We start from the raw sequence: 23762 nt of genomic DNA, 5'->3' as shown, positions 1-23762 counted from the left end.
GAAGTTATTTTTTTTTAAAGGTGATTGTTGAATGTGCTTACATTATTTCTGATTTGCTGTTTCCCTTTAACCAAAGTCATTCATACCAGAAGTTAAGACTGCAGCTTGTTCATGGGGAAGTTGATAGGAAACATCAGTATCTATTTTGCCTTTTAATAGACAAGATAAATGAAGATGTGATGTGTGTGGCTTGCAAGTCTTACCTTCAGGTGCAAAGAGCTTTTCCTAGAAGCTGCTGGTTCACTGGTGTCACTTTCTCTCATTTCCTCTTTTTAAGAGGAGTAGAAAGTACCGAGGAGAGCAAGTTCAGAGGGTTGCATTACAATGGCCCTGCTCTAAAACATTGACCAGATAGAGGAGGGAGCAGGAATTGCGGCTTACCTTACCATGCTGGAAGCTGACAGCCAGGTTTCAGAGGTCACCTCTGAGTTAAAACTGCCTTCTGAGCAACTCAGACTTTTCCAAGCTGATCTGTCTTTTCCAGCTGTTTAGTGTGCCACCTTTTTTTGTAACAGTGCACATAAGCACACATGAACATAATTATTCCTCCTGGGACTGTTCTGCATAGTGAAAAACTGTTCCAATCTGTGGTTTCCTGGGTTATTTTTGTTTTTGTAGTGCTCTGAGGTTTGCTTATGTATAAATGGTAAAGTGCTAAACTGAACCCAGTTATGGTGAACCTCTATGGAAATACTGCCAAGGTTTGTTTTTTTTTTGTCTTGTGGGTTTTTTTTGTGCTGCTGCCGCTATACTGAATGATTACTTCTGAAATGTAAAGACCTTTTGGATGAGTTTTAGGAACTAGTATTTAGTAGTAGGGGGAGATAATCTTTTATTTATCAGAACTCTGCCTAGAAGGGTTCATTCAAAATACAGATTGTTTTGTTATCAGACACTGATAGATTAGGAAAGCATTGAGGTGTGTGCATTAATGTTTCTTGTATGTTTTTTTGCTCCTTCACCCCTTTGTCTGATGGTCTTATTGTATCTGGTGTTTCATTCTGGTAGTGAGTGGTCTTAAAGTACTAAAAAACTCTGAAGTAGGATGATTTGCTTTTGAGAGGCAGATGGATGGGCTACCACAAAAACATGGGCAGGATGACAGCTTAAAGCCAAAGCTGCTCCTAAACATTATCAGTAGAGAGATGATTTGTTTGCTGTCTGTGCCTTGGAGGAGAAGAGATGCAATCACTGAGCTCAGTGCATCAGTGCATTGATGAAATGTAAATGGTTCCTTCCTATTCCTTAAAGTGATTTTGCCAAATAGTACTGAGTAATCTGGGCTGTAAAAAGATGCACAACTGGGGTTTAAATTTTTGTTTAACTACTGGATTTTGTCCTGCTCAAATTATCGTTAGCGGCAGTAGTCCAGAGAGTCTCACATCCTCCTACTTAAAATAGACATAAATGAATTTATGCGGAAAGGATTTGGGGATTCTAGTAGATTCTGTATTTATGCAGAAAGGACTTCAGTTCTAAAGAGTTCTTGGAGATAACTGTGGAAAGTCTAATGATAGAAGGGTGGTGTGGAGTGTTAGAATAGCATGGAAAGACACTTGAGACAAAACCCAGACTATCTACAAAATGAAACAAAACAAAAAGCATCTGTAGCTTCCTATTTCTGCAGACAAATGCTGTCAAATTCAGTGAAGTTTCTGAAATAGAACAGAAATGAAAAATAGCTCGTTCTTGAAGCTCTGGATAGTGGTGCAACAGGATAAAAACATCTAGCAGATCTATGTGGAGACTTAAAAAATACCGCACAACGCAACATTGCACGCTTGTACAATCTTCAGAAAGGAAAAGTTATGTACTAAGAAAATCCTGCTTTTGTTTAAGTAGTTATTCTAAGCTGTTAGTTACCAGCTAATCTAAATGGTCTAATAAAAAGATGTGGTGAGAGAAAAATCATTTTTTGTCAGTAGTAAATATGTTGACAAGATACCCAGTGAGTGTATTGTGTTCCTATGCACCATTTTGACGTACCTCAAACAAAATATCAACCTTTAAGTATGTGTACACAAGTCTTTGGAAAATGAATTTCCAATATATCAAGAAAAATGTGTTTTAAATAGTTTCTAGCTTGATGATGCTAATGAAACTTTATATAGAACTGCATATACTGCATATACATATACTGCATATAAACTTTATATAGAACTGCATATATTTGAATGCATATAATTCTACTGAACTAACTTAATTTTTCTGATGAAAGGTTGAGTGTATTAAAGCGTTAAAATGAAAACTCTAAGTAATAATGCCGTTACTGCTTTTTCAGATACTTTAGTAGGACCTTGCAAGTGACTTGACATCATGGTAGCTCTGTCCTTGAAAATCTGTGTCCGCCAATGCAATGTAGTGAAAACGATGCAGTTTGAACCATCTACTGCAGTGTATGATGCCTGTCGAGTTATTCGCGAACGAGTGCCAGAGGCTCAAACTGGGCAAGGTGAGTTCTTGTATTTGTTCTTAGTCAATTCATTGACTGAACTGAAAATAAATGTAGACCTGTGTTGTGGTAGTGGTGTGTGTTTTGTTTTGTGTGGTGGTTTTGTTTTGTTTTTTTTTTTTACACTGTTCTGTTCCTCCATTTATCTTTCAGGTTGGAAAGTTTTTTTGGGGTTTTGGGGTTTTTTTGTTTTGTTTTTTTGTGTGTTTTTTTTTTTTTTTTTAATTTAAATCATAAGGCTCTGGAGCAAAAGGGACAGAGTGCAAAGAGATTTTTAAGTGACAGATATAACTGCATTCTTTTTCTTCCATCCTGACAGAGGTTTTTCTACAAATGATACTTTTTTGGAACGTTGACTTGTTAAATAAATTGCTTGTTTGCCTGAAAGATAATTTTTTTCTTTTTTTTTTTTTCCTTGGTTGGAGGGCAGTTTTTGTGGTACTATCTTTGTAAAGCAATGTTTGTGACAATGCTTTCTAGGAAAATCTGGGCAGACTTAATTTGTGTCTCAGCAAAGGAAGCAACAAGACAAATTACAAAAGAATGGCTGGACATCTCCAAAATATGCAAAGGGGAATACCATATTCACAGTGCTGCTACATGTTAATCAAATTTAACTGTGTCTGTACCTATTGAACAAATCAGGTATATGCAGACTGTGAAATACATCTTCACTTGGATAGAAGCTCTGGTTTAAATGTAGTCAAAGCTGTAAAAAAAAAATAATTAGATTCTTCAGAACCCTTTGGTGCTGTACTGTCTGAAATTAAAGCAGATAGTTTATTGAATTTTATGCACAGCTCTCAGCTTTTAGAACCATTTTGAAAATCTTGTCTGACTAGTTAGAAAAACTTACCAGTAGTGGACAATAATATTACTATTACTTAGAAATGCTTCTCCTTTGCAGGAGTCCTTTGGAAGTCTAGTTATAGAGCTTCAATTTTCAGATACAAGTTGTGCATTTTTACCATACTGATCTCTCAAGGCAGTGATTTTCAACAGCTGTTGAATTCAGACAAGTTGAGTAATAAATACTCCTGAACATTATGAACCTCATAGAAAAGCCTAGGAACTCTCCTTAGATTACACAGTAGGACTTTTCCTTTATATGTGACTGCAGTGCAATTACAAACTTCAAACAACTTTATGAATTTGAGTGATGAACAGATATAAGATTACTACCGTATCCTTTCTCCTCCTTTGTGGATATTAAAATGTGTGTGTTTGCCTGTTCAGAAGACTCATAGTGGTGCAGTACAGACTGATCAAACTAGTTCCTGCACAACAGAAAATGTAATTGTCCTGCGTTATGATTGTCAACCGTGCACATTTCACTTCTCCAGCAAAGCTTGCGTGCTGGCACAAAGGTGGCCATGATGTTAACGTGCAATTTGCACAGCTACTACTATTTCATTACTAGGGTGCATCTCCCAGGAGTGTATATCAGAGCATTCTGTGCATTCTTGGTAATTCTGTGGTCTATGCAAGGCACTTTATGTGCTTCTGAAGGTCACAACCTATTTATAGGCACAAATTCTAAAGTTTTACATAACTGATTCTGCACTGAATTTGTGTCATGAACATCTCTGTATGTATTGATAACTAGACTTTTCAGAGGTCGGCAGGAAAAGTTTTTCTTACTCGATTGTTTTTGGAAGGATTCTTCCTTCGAAATTGCCTATCTGTTAAGTCAGATACACTTCCATTAAGTGTAAGGTCTTTTATATACTTGTGTGAGTAACAATGTGTTAAATGTAAATTCTTGCTATGCGTGACATCTAAAGATGAAACATTGTCCAAAAATTGTAGCCATTTTTACCTGACTTTCTGATCAGATGGAACACGTGGCTGAAAGTAAACAAGGTACAGTCCGTGCACCAAGCTGTTGTAACAGGCTGTGTGCACATACCTGGCCAGCTTGTATGAAAGCTGTTAGCTTAAACTGTGGAACTGCAACTAGAGCAGGCTCAGCTCCTGAACAGTAGTTCAAGTTGTTTGTGATAGTGAAGTGTACTCTATGTCAATTTTTTATGCATATAGCCTTAAGTTGACAGTCATGGTCCTTCATTTTGTATACCTGGAGTTTAGTCTTTGAAACCTAAGCTTGAGTTTGTTCTTCTGTGACAATGCAAGTTTTATCATTTACTTGTGATTCTGAAAGAATCATTTAATGTGTGTTTAGCTTACAATAGGTGCAAGTTTTTTCCTGAGGTTGTTATGAATATAATTCTAGAAGCCTTGTATTTTTTAAATACAATTTTTAAAATATAGCCTAAACCTGAAGCATCTACCAAAAAGATCCCAAAGTTTAGCATAAACTGAATATGTGAAGAGTTAAAAACAAAACTTTTTTTTAAAAGTAGAACTACTGCTTGAAATCGCGTACTATAGTTAAGTCCAAACTGCTTGTATTTTTGGTTAATCAATTCCAAAGCAGGACCTGTGAGCATTTAGAAAAGGTTGTCTTGAAGAGAAGTAATTACAAATATAATACAAATTACACAGTAGATGTGACATGTTAGTGCTTAGTGAAGCTTTTGTTCAAGTCTTCTATAGAGCCTGATCTACTCTGCTATCTGCTGCTAAGCTTAATATTTTCTGAAGCACAGAAAAAAATTTCTACCTTAGTTCATTAAGAATGGAAGGTAAGTGTAATGGAAGTTTAACTCTGAAGCTGAATAACAATGTTGGCTTTATTAGGTTTGATATTTTTCAATAAGTCTCTGTCTCTTTTGTTCCACAGCCTCTGACTATGGATTGTTCTTGTCAGATGACGATCCTCGGAAAGGTATATGGCTGGAGGCTGGAAGAACGCTGGATTATTACATGCTGAGAAATGGGGTATGGTGCAAATCTGCTGCTTCTTTCATCAACACATTTTTAGAAAACTTGTTTCCCAAGCAGCAAGAAAAATGTTTAGCGTTTGGGTAGGAGGGTCTTGAGTCTGGTCCTGAAATTGACCCATTTCTCTACCTTGCTGTACATCAGTAGTTCACAGAAGGGATGGAGTTAGAAGGGACCTCTGGAGATTATCTTGTCCAAGCCCTCTGCCAAAGCAGGTTCACCTACAGCAGGTTGCACAGGATCACATCCAGGCGGGTTTTGAATATCTCCAGAGAAGGAGACTCCACAGCCTCTCTGCACAGCCTGTGCCAGTGCTCTGCCACCCTCACAGTACAGAAGTTCTTCCTCATATTCAGATGGAACTTCCTGAGTTTCAGTTTGTGCCCGTTGCCTCTTAACCTGTTGCTGGGCACCACTGAAAGAGTTACTTTTTTCCTGTGTCTGATTGTGACTCTGAGCTACTGCGGCCAATTGTGTCTTCACAGAATGATTAACAGAAAGGTAAAAAATGAGTTTTGTAATAAGCTTTATATTTGAGGTGAACTTGCATTATAGTGTAGGTTTCTTGTATACTAAAGATTATGAGGTCGTACTTGCTGACGTTATGGCCAGCTTGGTTACAACCAAAAGGCATTGCTATCCTCTCTAAATGCTGAATTTGGATTAGTTTTTGCAACACAAAGGTACTTTCATCTGTCTTGCCCTGTCTGGGTTTTGGTCTTGCCAGCTAGGACTAGTTTTTTAAAAATCACATTGGCAGAACTAAAAGTAGTCCCTTCTCAGGTTTGTTACATGAATGTGTTTGCCTGTACTGTAACAAAGGAAAAATCCAGCTTGGGAGGTGGAGAGGGAATCCTGTTTGAGGCATCTAAGTTAGTGGATTGGCTTGGGGCGGCTTCCAAAATCACTTGGAAACAGTATTGTTCACTTCCTAGGATATATTGGAGTACAAAAAGAAACAGAGACCTCAGAAAATACGTATGTTGGATGGTTCAGTGAAAACAGTCATGGTGGATGATTCTAAAACAGTTGGTGAATTGCTGGTTACCATTTGCAGCAGGATAGGTAAGATTTTGGGACCCACGTGCTTAAGAATTTTTCTGGCATATTTGCATCTTGATTTTTAGGCTGTTGTGTGTATTACTGGCTACAAATTGGCATATATGTTGAAAAAAAATTTAAATTTGTTATCGGTTAACATTTACCAAACGCTTTTTTGAAATCTGTTGTCCAGATTTTCTGAAAGTTGGTAGAGTTAGCTATGTCCTCAAACTTCAGTATTTAGCAGTTGAAGGCACAAAGTTATCTGACAGTACAGTTATAAATTTTTTATTTTATGTTACATTTAAATATGCTTTCCTGCTATGTGGTAAAGGATTAGAAGTAAATTTATACGTAATTTTAATGAGATGAAAGATAAATACCGTTAACCTTGAAATATACCTAAACTTAGGTCTTTATGTTGTTATGATTAAGAGTTGATCACAGTACTGCATTTTTGTGAAAAGACGCATCGAAACCATCCAGAGCAACTGGTCAAAAATGTGTCATATTAGTTATAGTCTGTCTCTGTATTTATCTAAATAGAGACATTTTGGAAAACTAATTCAATTTAACTATAAACATGCATCCAACATGGATTAGTTTAAATCATCTTAAATCTTTGCTTAATTCTCATTTAGAATTAAAGTGGCCTTAATTTGATTTAGATTAATTTACTTGGAAAGTGAATTAAGCTAAATTTAAATCTATCCATTTCAATTTTGTTTGAGTGTTTCTATGCTGGATTGTAATTTGCTGTAACTAATTTACTCCAAAAATTAATTTGACTTATTTTCATGAATGTGGTCATGTAGGTGAGCATTTCATTTGCTTTCCTGTATAACATAAGCATGCTTTACTAAACAGTGGAAAAAAAGAAGCAGAACAAAGAAATAAGAGCAACTTAGCACATATGCTAGATGTTGTGAACTGATCTTTGATTGTTTAATGTAAAATTCATAGGATGAGTTGAGTTTTAAAAACTCTAAAAAAAAAAAAAAAAATTTCACATGGTTTCTATTCCTCAGTCTGCTCTGCCACATTTCTTCTACACATTGTGAGCAAGCTAAAACTATTCAGTTCTCAGGGAGCAGTTGTAGGCATTGGTGAAAGGAAATTTACTATGACATGTCTCCATTCTGGAATTTACTGCTATTTTAAATTCCATCTTGTTCTTAAACTGGCAGCTTCTCTTGGTACATAACAAACACCTTAATAATTTTCTGAAAGTGGCAAATGCAGCATATGATGAAGGAATGATGTATTTCGTGGATCATGTCGGATATTGGAGAAATGTCTTGAATGCAGAAGTTTAGATTATTCTTGGGATCTCCTTCCCCATACACTGTTTTAGTATTTCATCCGGAATATCTTTACTTTATTTTGAAGTTAACCATTGGTGTTTTAATATATGGAAAAGAATATTTCACCCATTCTAAAATGTATTAATTTTTTGTTGTTACAAAAACTGGATTTATTTATAATTCCAGGAATAACAAATTATGAGGAATATTCCTTAATCCAGGAAGGCATTGAAGAGAAGAAGGAGGAGAGTACAGGAACGCTTAAGAAAGATAGGACATTGTTGCGTGATGAAAGAAAAATGGAAAAACTGAAGGCAAAGCTTCATACAGATGATGATTGTGAGTAGTGTATTCCAGGATAATTCTTCGATTAATATCTTTCCATGGTGTAGTGCAAGAAAACCATACAGGAATGCATTTTTAGATTCTTCAGTGTATCTCAGTTGATCCCTACCTGTAGTTTGCATCCTTTTATGAATGTTGTCTACTACTGAGTATTTTTGAAGTTAGGTGAATGAACAAGTTGTTGCATCTAGCTGCGAGAGCTAGCGGGTCTTTTGAAGTGTTTTTTTGTTACTTTGTTGGTTGAGGCGTTGTAACTTGAGTGTTGAAGATCATTTCTATAATAACCATTTTCTCCTCTTCCTTAAAGTTGGATATTTAAATATTGATATGTACTGAAAGCCATCAAAAGGTAGTTTTGTCTTTGAAGGTGTAAATTTTAAGTGTCAGTGGAGTTTGCCAAAGAACTAAGAGAGTATTTGATTCGTTTTGTGTGTAAAGTCATGAGAACCATTTTTTCTGTTTTACGTTGAGGCACTAAGATTAACTGTGGCTGGTGGGAAGATATTTTAAAATTATATTCAGGGATAAGAAAAGTAAGCAGAACAATTGGTTTTAGGGGGAAAATGTTGGTAAACTTTTAAGCAATTTTGCTATGAAGCTTTGAAGAGCTAAATTTAGTATTAAAATGTTACTATAATTGTTTCTTCAGCAATGTTAATAGTGTTGTATGCTGTAGTAAATTCTTGTTTCTCAGCAGTGCTGTTCTTCAATTCTAATTTGTAGCAATCTTCAACACTGACTAGAAATAGAAATGAAAGCGATGGTTTTTGCAGAGTTTCCCACTCCAGTGGAAATGCCAATTGTCACACGATTTTCACAGCAGCTTTTAACACTGACGACAATTTGTTTTTAACAAAGTGCATGTCTGTGGTTCTGTTACAGTAAATTGGCTAGATCACAGCCGAACGTTTAGAGAACAAGGAGTCGATGAAAATGAAACACTACTGTTGAGACGAAAGTTCTTTTATTCAGACCAGAATGTAGATTCAAGAGATCCTGTTCAGCTGAATTTGCTTTATGTTCAGGTATAGTATGTGGACCAGAAATACGGGTTCTACCTTGTCTGAGGAAACATGTGTAGGTTAATTAGAAAAATTTTGTTGCTGAAATACTGTCTTCTAGAATTCTGTTTGTGGATGTGCTTTGATGTTACTTTTTTGTCTATCCCTCCAAGAACACATGATAGTACAGAGACTCTGTTGATTCTTTTTGATCAAATACTTTCAACCCAATAATGGACACTCAACCAAAAATCCACTGACTTTCACATCCTATTTCCTTAAAATTTGTGAATGTCTTTAAAGCTGTTCTTTTCTGTTCTTCTCCTCATTCTCTTCTATAGGTGGTACTTTCTCTGTAATATAGACTCTTAGGTCAGTCTTGCGACCAGCTTTCCACTTATCTCTTTTCTCATCCAGCTGATGAGTGAGAGAGCTTCTTCTGCACTCCTTTTCCAATCTTCAGCCCAGGCAGCACACAAGGCAGGCAGGCTTCCTGTTCAAAATGGAGCATATTATGTAACATGGTGGGAGTCCACCTAGGCAGGTTCCCCAAACTGTTAGAGGTACTATACATACCTTAGCAAAGCTAAGAGTTTTATGCAGAAGATACTGTTTAACTGAAGGTTCCAGTGCAGTTGCCTGTAATGTAGTCTGAAAAAAGCAGGCTTTAAAACTCTTTGTTAAAGTTTACTTTAAAAAGTAAAAAAACCACAAAAACAACAAAAAACCACAAACCAAACATTGAGAGTTTAATGGAATGTTCAGTTGTTATACTTGCAGCTGATTCAAATGGGATTGCTCTAAATTACATTTTAAAACTCTGAGGCAAAAGATCAAGATGGCATTGCTTGTAAGACTGCATTACATTTTTCAAGCGTTTTAGAAGACTGTATCACACTGAGCTGTTCTCCTGCCACTTAGATATTTCTTTCAGGCTACTGTTACGACAGTACGTGTTGATACTGCCTTGTCATTGTTTTGTCTATGGATAGATGAGCCTTCTATTGCCAGAGCTATAAAATCCATCATCTTCTATGACCACTAACTTTAAACAAAAGGAAGGAAAATGCTGTTTGGCTTCTCCTGTTGTCGTTTCTATAATAGTAACCTGGTTTTTACTTAATAGTTATGCAGATGATTTTCCCTGCTGTTACAAGGTGGTAAGATAAAAGCTTTTATATGTGTGTATGTACACACTAGTATATCTCTCTCTGTGTGTATGTACACATATATATCTGTGTGCGTACACATAAGTGTATATGCGTATATTGTATTTTATATACATGTACAGCAGGAAATGGGTGTCAAGTCCTTTTTTTTGATGACAGTTGTTACAATCGTGGTTTCAATAAGGCTCTGTAGATATTCACCAGAAAATAATCTAGCCCTTTTTTTATTTTATTGGTCATAAACACATACAGAATGGAATAATAAAGTCATTCAGACAGAAAAGTGTGTTGCTGGGTTCTTGGGCTGTGTTCAAGCTTTCAAGGAATTTCAGAGATGTAATAGTTATTTTGGATGTCCCTGACATGTCTTTGCTTACTTCCCATAGGCTCGTGATGACATTCTGAATGGTTCCCATCCTGTCTCCTTTGAGAAGGCCTGTGAGTTTGGAGGCTTTCAAGCACAGATCCAGTTTGGACCTCATGTAGAACACAAACACAAACCTGGATTTTTAGAGTAAACACTTCTAACTTCTAAATTCGGGTGACCTCAAGTGTAACTAATGTTGTCACAGACTAAATGCATTTTAGTACTCCAAACAGAGGTAATCCGATTCAGTGTGTTTTCTGTAGCAATCTCCCTGTGAAAGGAACCTTGTTGCAAAATCAGCAACCCCAACTGATGAGAGGACCTTTGGCAGTGGCTTATTAGGCAGCACAGGGCACCAGCTTCCTCCAGGGTACCAGTTAAATACACAGCTGGATTTCACAACCACCTGGTAATGTGGGCAAACTGGGATTCTGTTCTCCCTTAGAAGTCTACTTCTGCCTGCATTTAGTTAATGCCATCAGTAAGTTAAGCGTACATCAGTATATATCACAGATGTTTGATTTGCCAGGAAAGTACATGAATGGAAACATGCTTTATCATTTGAATAAAGTTAATATTGCTGTGTGTAGAGGTTAAATTTTCAAAACTTTTTAGTGGCATTAATCAGTTATTCAGATTCACCCTCTCATTGCATTGTATGAATGGAGATCTAGAATTGTGCTCTTAGTTTCAGAAGTGGACAGGAGTCCTGCTTACAAATGGCCCATCCTTTAACCTTTATTGTGATACTTACTTTACCTTTATCAGCAGACCAAGTTTAGTTTGACTGAAATTTAGATGTCCCATTTTCTACTGATTTTGATTTTCTGATTGGTTTGCCTGCAGTAGAATTAACCAAGGGCCAGAGTCTGAGGAAAAGAATGTAGGAAGGTAAAAGAAAGCTATTTACTGCACAGCCTATTGGGCCCTGCCTACATGTGAGGCTCATAGATGCCTTAATGGGATGCACAAAACAATGGGTGCATGTTTGGTTTCTGTCCTATTCCACTGGTCAAGTGCTCAGTGCTGACTCTTACACTTCCTTTGAGCCTGAGTCTGGGGCTCACTGTATCTCAGGGAATCGCTTAAAAATAGTGGCTTGCTTTGGAACGTAGAATGCTGCACCACTGGTTGGTTGAAACACTTCATTTTTGAAAGACTTTCCTGAAGTAGCAGTTCAGTTATGCAAACAAACATCCTGCAGTTCCAATTAATAATCAGCTTTTCTTTGTACTGTTAGTTTGTCTGCTACTGATTGGCCCATGAACCTTTCCTAATAGAACTACTGGTGTCTTTAAGAATTATGGGGAGTATAATAGCTTCAGCATGCTCCTGGCCCTTTTACCCTAGAATTGTGACCAGTTAAGCAACAATCTTCTTCTGGGATTTGTCCATTTTCTATTTACTCTTCCCTTCTCCCTCCACTCACTCAAGAGTATTCCTGCAGCAAACCATTAGGATATTACCTCATTACAAGCTAATGTTGTGTCATGTCAAGAGTTAGGTGTTCCCAGCATTAGTTGGTTTTAATTCTTAAAGCAATAATTCCCCACAAACTTAACCAGCCGTTTTTGCAGACTACTGTGCAGAGTTCAGTTGCGTAGTTTTTTCTAGGTTTTTCTAGGTGTTCTACTTGGTCTTTTCAGTGTAAAAAAAATTTTTTTTCTTTTTTTAAGTTCCCATGTAATAACTGTGTTATGGTAGACTGAAACTGCTGGCTGGATGGTATATCTACTCTGTATGCAATGCTAGATAGTTTGAAGTCCATCATGGAATAAAGTCACACACATAAAGTGCGTTATCTTTTTTTTTATCCTAGTAGAAATGAAAGGTATAAATAACTGAACTGTATGTTAGAAAGAGAATGTTACTTCAGTGGAAATCATTTAGCACCAGGATTCCAAAATTTAGAACCTTGTTATTTTCTGCCAGGAGTTTTCTCTACTATTGTTTTCTTTTCAGTTAAATGGGCTTTGACTGTATTAGGATAAAGCCTCGCAGGTCACTAAGTGTAATCGCTCACTGTCCTAGTGTATAATCAGTTTTATAAAATTTAAGGATTTCTGATTTAGAAGTAATTCTGTTTGCCCTCTGTAGAGGAGCCTGCTCCAGAACTGCAAGTTCCTAGTCATTGCCTTCTAATTTCAAGTGTACATGTTTATGATTTAGTGTTGTATGCATTTGACTGTAGGTAGCCCTTGTGACAGCCTTTTTGTAAAACCTCATGCTTTTGTTTTGTGAGTCTAAACAAGCTAAGTGCTTGTGACTCGCTGTGAACAACATATATAAATAATGTAGATAAATGCTGTGGTTTTGTGGTGGTTTTTCTTTTTTTCTGAAAGCGCATCTCTTGTCCTCTCAGAAAAAACTTTTTAGTTTCCCCCTGCCCCTCCTTGAAAAAGATTGAGCTTTTTTAAAGTTTCATCCAACTATTTCCTACTCTTTGGTGGATGAACATGGATTCTTTTCGAGTATGAAAGTAGTTATGTTTTATGCAAACTGTATGTTCTAGCTCAGTATGTGAAATACATTTGAGGGGTGTCCATTCACTCACCACTGAAATCTGAACATACTACAGATTCCCTTAAGGAGAATCTGTCAACTCATACAGAAAACAGCATGTAACAGAATAGTATTAGTATTTCATAGCATTGTTTTGAAGCAACTTAGCTGTTTGCCATGTCTGCAATATGTTTATATAGAGAGATCCTTTGTATCCTTTTTTTGTCATTGATAAATTATTCTTGGCACAGATGAAGATTATTGCCTGCATCTTGTTAACACTTTGGTATTAGTTGTTGGAATTTCCTTGAAGCTCATGCCACAGTAAATTATGAAAACTCTTAAACTCAATTTGCAAATAATCCTTCTTCATGCCCTTCTTCATACAGCTGAAGTTTTGTATTGCAGCTATGGGAGTACCCTGTATTTAAATTTGCTGAGAGAATATCTAATAAAGACCTTGTGCTATTCATAAGCAGATAGAGAAGGAGCACCTAAAACTGCCTACCTCTGTCTTTTATTTCCAAGCACGCTTGGTGACCAATAAGCTCAATTCTTTAATCTACCCTGTATTACTGTCTTAAAACTGTCTTTTTCAAGAACACCGAGTGTACCTTTATGCACAATCAATATGTTGGCACTCCTATATAATTTTTTGAAGGACTGTAGGAACAAACTCATAGTAAATTAAGGTAAATAAACACTACTTGCTATTAGATTTTTTTAAAAACTGAGTTAATTGATCATTGTAATAATATGTAATTAAAGAGATTAAAGAAGGCTAAATAATATATTCCAAGTGGTTTTGCGAACTCCATTAAACAAGCTGCTAAATAAAGTGAAACTAGTGTTTGTTGCATCTTAAAGAAAATGTCTTGCTTATACGTAGTATTAGGATAATTTTAGTCTGTTTACAGCTAGCATTTCACCCTTTCAGTTGAGGTGATAACTTGTCTATTAATTGAAAATTAATGGAAGGTGATAAAAGGAAAAAGCATCCAATCTAACTGCCAGCTACGTGTGCAAGAGTATGCCAATTGGTGCTTAGTGGACAAAGCACAGAGTTGTCTTAACTCTTGCTGCTTAAGAAGTTCCAAATAATGTTTATTCAGCAATGTCGTCTTAAAGTGTATATTAGTTAACAAAGTAAGTAGCCATGCTTAAAAATGTAATGGTCTTGATAGTTGATCTGCATACAGATAGCTGAGAAAATTAACTCTAGTTAATAAAAGATGAGAATTGGAAATGCATTGATAACTATCATTTTTCTATATAAATCCATTTCCAGAATTAAATTGGGTTCGGCTCAGATTTGGTTAGTGTGTTTTTGGTTTTTATTTGCCTTGGAAGTGAACCTAACCAAACTGGTTTGAACCTGTGAGATTCTGTATGAAAGCACAAGTTATTTCAGAATAAAGGCACCAGCTTTTTATGATAATAAGCTGTATTCAGTCCTTATCTACAAAATTAATTTGACTCTCCAGTCTTTCCTGCTCTATGATGTGTCTGTGTAAGTAAGTCCAGAGAAGAGATTTCACTGTCATGTATTAGTGAGATATAACTACTGGAACATGGGAAGAAAGATTAGCAAGGACAGTTGTTCTTACTTTGATTTATATTGCTAGAGCTATATGGAAAGAACAAAATGAATGATCTCACTACTGAATAGTTTGAAGAAAGCGCAAAATCTTGATTTAGTCTTTTCAGTTACTGCAATGGAAAAAAAAAAAACAACCAAAAAAACCCCCAGAACCAAAAAACAAACCACAAACTGTCATCCCCCCTGCAAAAAAAAGGGCACCAAAAAAACCCCCACAGAACAGTTGAGCAAAGTTTTTACCAATCTTGTTTTAAAAAAATCCATTGTTCTTAAAACTTGTAACTTGCTGTGATAGTAGGTAGTTCTAGCTTTCTGTGTTAATAGTGTGCTTGCTTAGTGAATCAAAATAAGGAGGAGATTATCCAGTCATACTTGTTCTGTGATTCTTAATAGCCTAAAGCAGGGAGGAGCCTTAAAAACCAATTTTTTGTGAGTGGAAGTTTCTTCAGACTGAAAATGAACTGCTGAATATATGACATAATTTCATCAGAGTATGAGTGTTCCAGATGAGAAAGTGCAATCCAGAAAAGAACTGATGTTTGTTAAAGCACAATGTTGATGTATCTTTAAGTTGGGGTGATGTTTGGCTGAGATAAAGGGTTTATTTTATTTTACAGCAAGGAGGTACAAGTGAGGTGTTCAAAGATTCTTTCTGACTAAACTCTATCATGGAGGCTGAACTTGCTTAGTTTACTTTGTATTCTGAGACCCTTAGTATCTGAGTGGTACGAAAATTAGGACTGGTTATTTATGACTCTGTTTTTTGAGATAATGACTAGTATTAAGTGTACAATTAAATGGCTTTGCAGTTTTTCAGTAAAATATTAGGGTTCTAACATTTCTTGGAAGACACGGAGGAAGAACTTGGTCCCACGCGTTAGTAAATCAAAGTGCTACTGGAAATTAATAGCACTGTCTGAACTCGGACACAGAGCTGGCTCAAGCTTTGATGTCCCCCTCTTCCCCTAGGTTACAATGAGTGTATTTGGATTTAGTGTGAACCCTGCTGAGCTGCTGAGGAACATCATATAGTTTAAGAATGGAAATTGTGCCAGCCATTATTTACTTGTGATGACTTTTCAAAACCTGAAGAGGTATTACACAGGGATGTGATTAAAGTGCTTTTCTTAATTATGTAAGGTGTCCTCTTGCTCTTACCCTACTTAGCCAGAGTTTTGTTTCATTGTATAGGTATTTTATGCCAATTTCAGGAAGCTTGGGGGACTTAATGCCAATAAAGGAGCATGAAAAGCATCCTTCCTCGAGAAGGCACCATTAACTATGGAATTTTTTTTTTTCTAGCCTAAAAGAATTCCTGCCTAAAGAATATACCAAACAAAGAGGGGCTGAAAAGAGAATATTTCAGGTAACTGTGAGGCTGAAAAACCTACTATAGTTTCACTTCCTTTATAAGAAAAATATGAGCTTTCAGAGGGGATTACTCTGTATGTACTTGAATTATATAACTATCTAAAAATCCAGAGTAAAGAATCTGACAGCTTTTCTGTTCTTTCTCCAGCAGATTTATTGTCCTGATCATTTTTTTTCTTCACTGATGATTATTCAGTGTACTTTGTTGAAGGGGAGAGAGTGAATATTCAATATTCTTAAGACCTTTTTCTCATTTGCATTGGAAATGTTAGGATGTATATTTGTACTGAAATGGAAACTCATTTAGGAAAACCAGTTTTAATTTCATGCCTTCATTATTCAAGCATAAGTTTCAAGTAATATAGAGTTCTGTTAGCTGATGCTTGAGTTCAGTGATGTGTCTGGGAATCACACAGTTGTAAAAGTCTGAAGCAGTTGAGTATAAAATGTACTAATACTGTTGAAAGTGGTCTCAAAGTTTGACTGTAGGTGCACTAAATATCTGTGCCTACTGAAATACAAGTTTGGCAATACAATATAAGTTGAAAAATTCTGAGGTCAACAGCTGAAATCAAGTCATGTGGTTTCTGGAAGGACATACCAATGATCTGTGATCTCAACTTGGGAGACAAGTTGAAGAGCAGAAACAGGTCACATACTTTCTTGTGTCTATTACGCTCCCAGTCTAGGAATTCCGTAGCTTAGTAAGTCTGTTCTACCTGAAGCTTGTAGTACTTCCTCATAGATGAGTATGTCTAACACTTTTCTGTATATCTTTAGCTGGTGGCAGTGATGTTGCAGTTTAGTCAAAAAAAGATTCATTCACTTCTGAGTATTGCTATCATGCTATGTGATCACATAGCATGTGATTTTTACCCATGTCAAATATGATCTACAGGTAGTTTCAATAATTACATGCTTCAGTGCATGGACAAAGAAGCTCGTCAGTGAGGGCACTGATGCTGGGCAAAGATAAAACAGCAAGGTAGAATAAGCAAGCTGTCTTTTTGAAAAAATCAGTGTTTCCCTGAGTTATAAAATTCTTGAGTTTGGCAGGTGATTTTCGCCAAATATTCAGTCTGCAATGACTGCATTTGGACTCCTTGCTCTTTCAGGATCCTGATTGTGTTCTCTGTGCTGAAGTTGACAGATATGATCAGTCTATGTCCTTGGAATGCAAAAGGGGTTTTGGAGTTGCCGTTGCTCCTCCCAGTGCTCCTCTGTGCAGCAATGTCAAGGTTGTAACTTAAACTGGACTAGAAAGTGTTTCCCATGTTCTTGGTGCTCCCCCTGCTGCCGTCAATCAGCATGAAAGAGGAGGCAACCAGCAGTTCAGAAGAATGTGAGGTGAAGGTGTGGTGTGATAGGGAATCCCACAAACGGTGTTTAAATAGCAGGACATTGGGATAGGATTTTCAGCAGAATGGTCTGGGGTAGGAGAGCAGGTACTGAGATAAAGTTTGAATACGTAATATTGGTAGTTGTCATTACTTACAGGTAATAAAGTTTACTAATGAGTAAAGGGTTTAAATAAAAATTGAGTTACAAGACACACCTAGATTAGTATTTCAGGATGAACTGTTGAGAAAAATCATGACTTCTTCCTCACCTGTAGAATTCTTTTCATGTGATGGAAAAAATTGTGGATAACAGTGCAACTGGCAAAAGAAGTCCATGGGAGGTACCTACAAGAGATGAGAAATAGTCAATTACAAGGCGTGAGGCTCTCCTGAATCAGAGGTTTTGGGCACAAAGCACTAATAAATAGTCTGTTCCTGGAAAAAAACATGGGTCCTGGGACTTCTAAATTATTTTAAAGAGCTGAGTAAAGAGGCATTAATTGTATGAAACCTAATGGTGTCAAATAGCAGCAATACCTAGAATTTTAAACTGTTTCAGAAGTGATTTAAATGTGCTTGATCTGAGGCACAGATAGAATCGATGATGGTCAAAGAGGAGTGTTCCATTTGCACAGGTTGTTTTTGTTCTCCAATGTGAGGCATTACTGTACAGTCTTGCTAACGTTCATAGCCAATATTTTTTCAAATATTCTAATTGTAATGATTATTAACTAAGCATCCTTAAACAGATGAAAGGTATACCATTTTGTTTGTTTGTTCCCAGAAAGCATTGTTTCTGCCTAAGTAATACTGAACTCTCATTACAGGAGCACAAAAACTGTGGTGAGATGACTGAAATAGAAGCTAAAGTGAAGTATGTGAAGCTAGCCCGTTCCCTACGGACCTATGGAGTGTCATTTTTTCTTGTTAAGGTAGATCTTGCTGTGACAATATTGTGTGGTTGGTTATGTATTATCTCAGATTCTGCACTAAGCAAAGGTCAAAGATGTTTTTTCAGCCTTCTATCTGAAAGCAGCATTTGCAAAAAAAGTGTAAATTACTACATGGGACAGAATTACAATTTCAGTTTAGATCCTTGTCATACTGCTTTCAGAAAGAAAGTTGAGTCGGTCATGATTTAATTTCTTTAAATTGACATTTCTTCTTTTTTCTTTTGATTACCAACGATGTACTATCTTCAGAAAAGCATTCACAAAGAACTCATAAGTTGTTCCTGTTTAGAAGTTTGATGATAATATGAATTGCATGCTGAAAAACTGCATCTGAAGAACAAGTTTGTCAGCTGCATGATTAATTTCTCTTAATCCTTACAGTAAAACTGGTCATGGTCTTAAGGCTGTTAAAACAATTTGGTGCCAAGATACTGACTTTCTACTGTGAAAACTGGACTGAAGTATTAGCACGCGAGTATTCAGTAAGCACTGACATAGAATGGAAAACAAGCTAAACTTAGGCAAACATTTTCATTTTGTTCCCACAGATACAGTACAGAATCTTTGTAGGTAGCTGAATACCGATAGGTTGTCTTTTCCTAAAGTACTTAGTCATCCACAAATTCTAGGGAAGCAGAAAGAAGGTGAAAATACAATGAAAAATATGCAGAGGTTAATACTATTAATACGGTAGGCTTTGAAAGAATTACCTTGTCTTGCTTCCTTTAAGGAAAAATGTTTTGTTAGGCACCATTAATGGTGAAAGGAATCTCAACTCCAATGGAGCTGTTGAGCTAAGTTCTGTATTAGAAACGATACTAAAGTTATGGTGTGCAGTTTTCAGTAACTAAAATATGAAAACTAGCAAGTATGCATCTTTAGTACAAGCTGCTAATTCAGTGGGGATTTGTTAACACAATGTAGCTGACCTGTATGGCAAAAGGGAAAAATTTCTTTGTATTTTTCATTAATATCTGTCTTTTGTTATAGCTTAAAGCAAACAGTAACTGAATCAAATAACCATGTCATAAAACTTCTGTTGGAAGGAATAATTGGTCTTTTAAAAAGTCTGTCAAATGACCTACTGTGTAAATAGGAATTGATTCTTTGAGACTTGCATAAATTCAGGGGAATGGGACTTGTATTTTATGATGGATTTTATGTAGCAAATTGTCAGCTTGGACCTATGCGCTGCAATCTTGGAAAACTAAAGGGGCAGAATGCCCAACAAATAAGGAGACATCAGCTGGCAGCGTGCAGATTGACCCTGCCCCCTTCCTTGTGATATTTGCATGGTTTAGGATGTTCTCATGGACTGAAAATAACTAAGAGATCAAATCCCAAATATGGGACAAATTATGACTGATCTTGTCTATTTGTCAGCCCCACTGGGCCTTCCTTTCCTTTACCTCTCCAGAAATTTTACAGAGAAATGTTGAGGGCAACCTAACTTCTCAGTCTTCCAGTTCTCCATTCAACTTCTCTAATATGGTTTTACAGAGGAAGTCTTGTGCCTAGAAGGACTGCCATCATGGGTTTTTTTTAAGTAACTTCGAAAGATCTGTTACTACAATCTTTAAAATGCTTCTGTTTCTTAGAGGAGGGAGAAGAGGGTGTCTTTTGAACTGCATAGTAAAGATCCAGTAAAGATCAGAGCTTCTTATTGTTAATGCATTGCTTGAAAATAACTGTCTATGACCAGACAAACTGAGCCTGGAGTTTTGAATTGTCCTTGTCTGCATGCCAGTTGCTTCCCTTTGTCAGTATATTCCATCGTGCTTTTCCTTTCTCCTATGGCAAGCTCCATTTGAATGAAAAAACAATCTTTCACACTGTGACAGGAAAAAATGAAAGGCAAAAACAAGCTGGTTCCTCGTTTGCTGGGTGTCACCAAAGACTCAGTGATGCGTGTGGATGAGAAGACCAAGGAAGTGTTGCAGGAATGGCCACTGACAACTGTGAAACGCTGGGCTGCCTCACCTAAGAGCTTCACTCTGGTAATCTTTTTGTATATATTCAGAGGAAGAGGGATCAGTGTGGCAAGGAAAAAGGAAGATGGACTTAGAACAGTTTCTTTAATGTAACCTGTTCTATCCGTAATTTTCTAGCATTATATAGAGTCACTGAGTCCTAAACTAATAAATTGACCCATACTGGTGTCTAGGGTCAGTGTGTATTTTGGTGTTTCTAGATGGAACGTTTCCCCAAAAGTACTGTTTAAATCTTTTCAAAAAAACACTGTTTATGTTCTGTGCCTAACCACAGTTAAGAAAACATCATTATTCATACCTGCTTAAACTCCGATGATGCTTGCCATTCATAATGCACTTTGTGACTTGCAAGATATGAACATAAACAAAGCTAGATGGTACATTAATACATTTGATAATTATGGATTTAAAGAATTTTCATGAATGTGATGTTTTGTTAATTATTCAGTCCATAAGAGACCACTGCAACAAGAGTATTTTGGATATAAGAAGGTTATTTAAAGTGGTAGAGCAAGAAGCAGTGACTAGAAAACTATATTCACTTTAATCATGCACATCTAATTTCCAATTGCATGGGTGATTATGCTTTAGAATAAAATTCTAAAGACTTTTCTCCATCCTTCAGTGAGTAAGTCTGATAAAGTCAGAGTAAGAATCTCTTGGTCCTCTGGCATTTCAATTCATGAAACATCTGTGATTAAGCTGCAATAAAAAGCATCCTTCCCCGCTCCTCCCTCACCTCCCATATATACTTGGTTTAGAATCTTGCAGCAGTTTCATTTACGGTTGGATATAATAAAATATCTATACAAACAATTTTAAAATTTGCATTCTCTCATATTTGGTACTATTTCTTCGTTTATTTACTTTCCATTTTCAAAGAGGTTTGTTTTTTTCCCTCTTTAGGATTTTGGTGAATATCAGGAAAGTTATTACTCAGTACAGACCACTGAAGGAGAACAGATCTCTCAGTTAATTGCAGGTTACATTGATATCATCCTAAAGAAGGTACAGTATTAAGGTGACATGTAGTAAAAATGCAGTAAAAATCACTGTACAGCAGTGTAAAAGCTCAAATATATGCAAGCTGCAGCTGTCCCTCATGAAGTCAGGGTTGTTTATTTTTACATTTAAGTAATATAAGCTCCTTCCATTTAAGTGAGTGCTTCTGGTAAATACCAAGGCTATTGACTATAGTGGTAGTATGTGTTGGGCTCAGTACAGCACACCTGGGCTTTGTTTTTACATCTGGAAGGTGAACTGCTGGCTGTGAGTATATATCCAGAGAAGAGTCCAAAGCTTCAACAATGGATTTTAAGCTATGGACCTAGGTGATGAATCAGTTGGGAAGAAATGATCCCCTGGAAGCAACATTTAAAAGTACATTAAGGACTACATGATAGTTGTCCATCAGGTCTTCTGTATAGTGCACTAAAGCTGAGAGAGTTTTTTGGCAAAACAAAACAAAAAAATAAATCTCAGTGCAGAGAGAAGAATAAAATCAGTGTTTGTGAAGAGGCCAGTTTGTCTTAAAAGTTGGTTTTATGGAGTGTGCTTACAGGAGGGAGGAGAGGCTAATAAACATTTCCAGCATTCAAAATACTCACAAGTAAATAAGTGAACAGAAAAAAACACCAGATTTGCCAGCAAATATGGAGCTGAATGGTCATACTCAAATATGTTGTATAGAAAAGTGAGGTGTTTCAAATAGCAGTGGTTGCTTCTTGACAAATTTTTATTTTATTAAGATTCAACCAAACTACATCATTACTTGCTGTAATAGATTTTAATAGTAAAGAAATGACAGAAAGCTAAGCAGCTCAGGAGAATTTATTGCCTTTTTTCATGCGAACAGTGTAGGATGTAACGTGTTATGAAACTGGAGGTTGAGGAGGATTGCTAGAATTCATTACAGTACATGCCTTTTTCCTGAGGCTGTCCGTCTCAGATTTAATAAATGTTAAATAAAATGCGGGTTTCTATGTATGGTTTAAAACTTGATTCTAGTTCTTAAGATTGAAAAATAGCTTGGCTCTCTAATGCTAAATGAAAGCAGCCTTTCTGTCTTGATAGAATACAGATGTGTGTATTTCTAATCACTTCCACTCCTTTGATTTCTTCTTTGCAATCTACTGGTACAACTAGTTTTAAAATGAATGGATTAGGAACAGGTTAGGTAATAAACACTCATGATGCTTCATGATGCGTATGAGAAACATGCAATTTCCAACTGTTGAGCTCAAGTTATCTCTGTGATGCATGCCTCAAAGTATGGTTTATCACTCTCAGTTGCATAGTATTAATTCATGGTGTGTTTTGGACTCTTCTAACGCATTTGCTCTGGTGTGTATTGGTGGCACTTTTTTTTCTGCTGAAGTGTTATTGGTGTGACACTCTGCACCCCCAACCCCTCTTGTCCTGCAGTTTTAGTGATAGGTCACTAATCAGTTGACAGGGAACCCTGAACTTGAGTAACTTCTACCATTTTTAAATCTAGATATATTTTTTACTTCACATTAATATGGCAGTAAGGCACAATCTTGACTGGAAATAGGCAGTTTCAGTTCATGCATAAACTCAGAGTATAACAGTAAGAACGTCTTTGGAGAAAGTTGGGGGGTTGTGTATGGATGTGCATGAGGAGTTCCTGTTGAATGTACCCAAGGTCAGAGTGGATGTTCCTCTATTTATATATATAGAGAGAGACTACAAATCATGTAACAAGGTGGAAAGCAGACAGTCTTTGTACTAGGTGACAAGCAGAAATAGACTGTTTTTACAAGGCACTGCTTTTATGACTTATGATAGTTTCCTATTATTTCTAGTGGTTTAGACTTACTCCCCTTGTGTATATTTACCTCCCTTATACCACTATAAAAAACTGTCTTAAAAATTCAGATGTGCAGACAATCCAGTAGTTTGAAGTAACTATGGTAAAATAACTTGGATACAGTATTAAATTTATCATCTTTACTGTGGATATGTATTTCCTAGTGGTAGGTAGCACCATATAGTAACATTTCAGGATGCTAAATATGACTTGTAGCTGAGTTCTAGTTACCCCAGTCAGTCTAATGTTCCTGAGTTAGAAGAGAATGCAAAAGGGGATGGTACATGTCCTATCTGTGCTGGGATTTACTGTTGTTGCATATCACTCATTCCTGAGAAAATTTTTTTCTGTGAGACAAGACAGTGTCTCAGCACTTTATTTACACCTTTGTTCAAAAAGGCACAAATAGACTTTTTTCCTTTATGCACTTAATCTGCCAGGGATTAGAACCTGCTCTATTAGCTGCTGAAGGGCACCTCTTCTGAGGTGGAGGTTATATTGTCACACACTGCCAAAAAGCATGGTGTTCAGCATCAGCACTGGACAAGACTCTGCAGATTATTTGAATGTTTCTGATAAATGGCAAGGAAATGGTGGAGAGAAAACAGAAAGCAACATGTGGTGTTTGTTTAATTTTTTTTTTTTGCCCCCC

At 36.5% G+C, this 23762-nt stretch overlaps 1 protein-coding gene across 1 annotated transcript; it reads left to right on the top strand.

The window, feature by feature from the left end:
• Positions 1-2316: 2316 nt before the first annotated feature.
• LOC104159815 (talin-2-like) lies at positions 2317-21288 on the top strand (the record flags this gene model as incomplete). Its single annotated transcript, XM_009697821.1, has 11 exons — positions 2317-2452; positions 5196-5293; positions 6232-6361; positions 7828-7980; positions 8869-9011; positions 10543-10670; positions 15928-15991; positions 17112-17234; positions 18164-18268; positions 20131-20286; positions 21187-21288. Coding segments are annotated over exons 1-11 (1338 nt in total), but the record flags the coding sequence as incomplete, so codon positions are not given.
• Positions 21289-23762: the final 2474 nt, after the last annotated feature.

Source organism: Cariama cristata, unplaced genomic scaffold, assembly GCF_000690535.1.
Source record: "Cariama cristata isolate BGI_N322 unplaced genomic scaffold, ASM69053v1 scaffold14833, whole genome shotgun sequence".
In the NCBI taxonomy this organism is placed as follows: Eukaryota; Metazoa; Chordata; class Aves; order Cariamiformes; family Cariamidae; genus Cariama; species Cariama cristata.
Note: the sequence above shows the minus strand (reverse complement) of the source record. Positions and strands in the feature narration are given on the sequence as shown.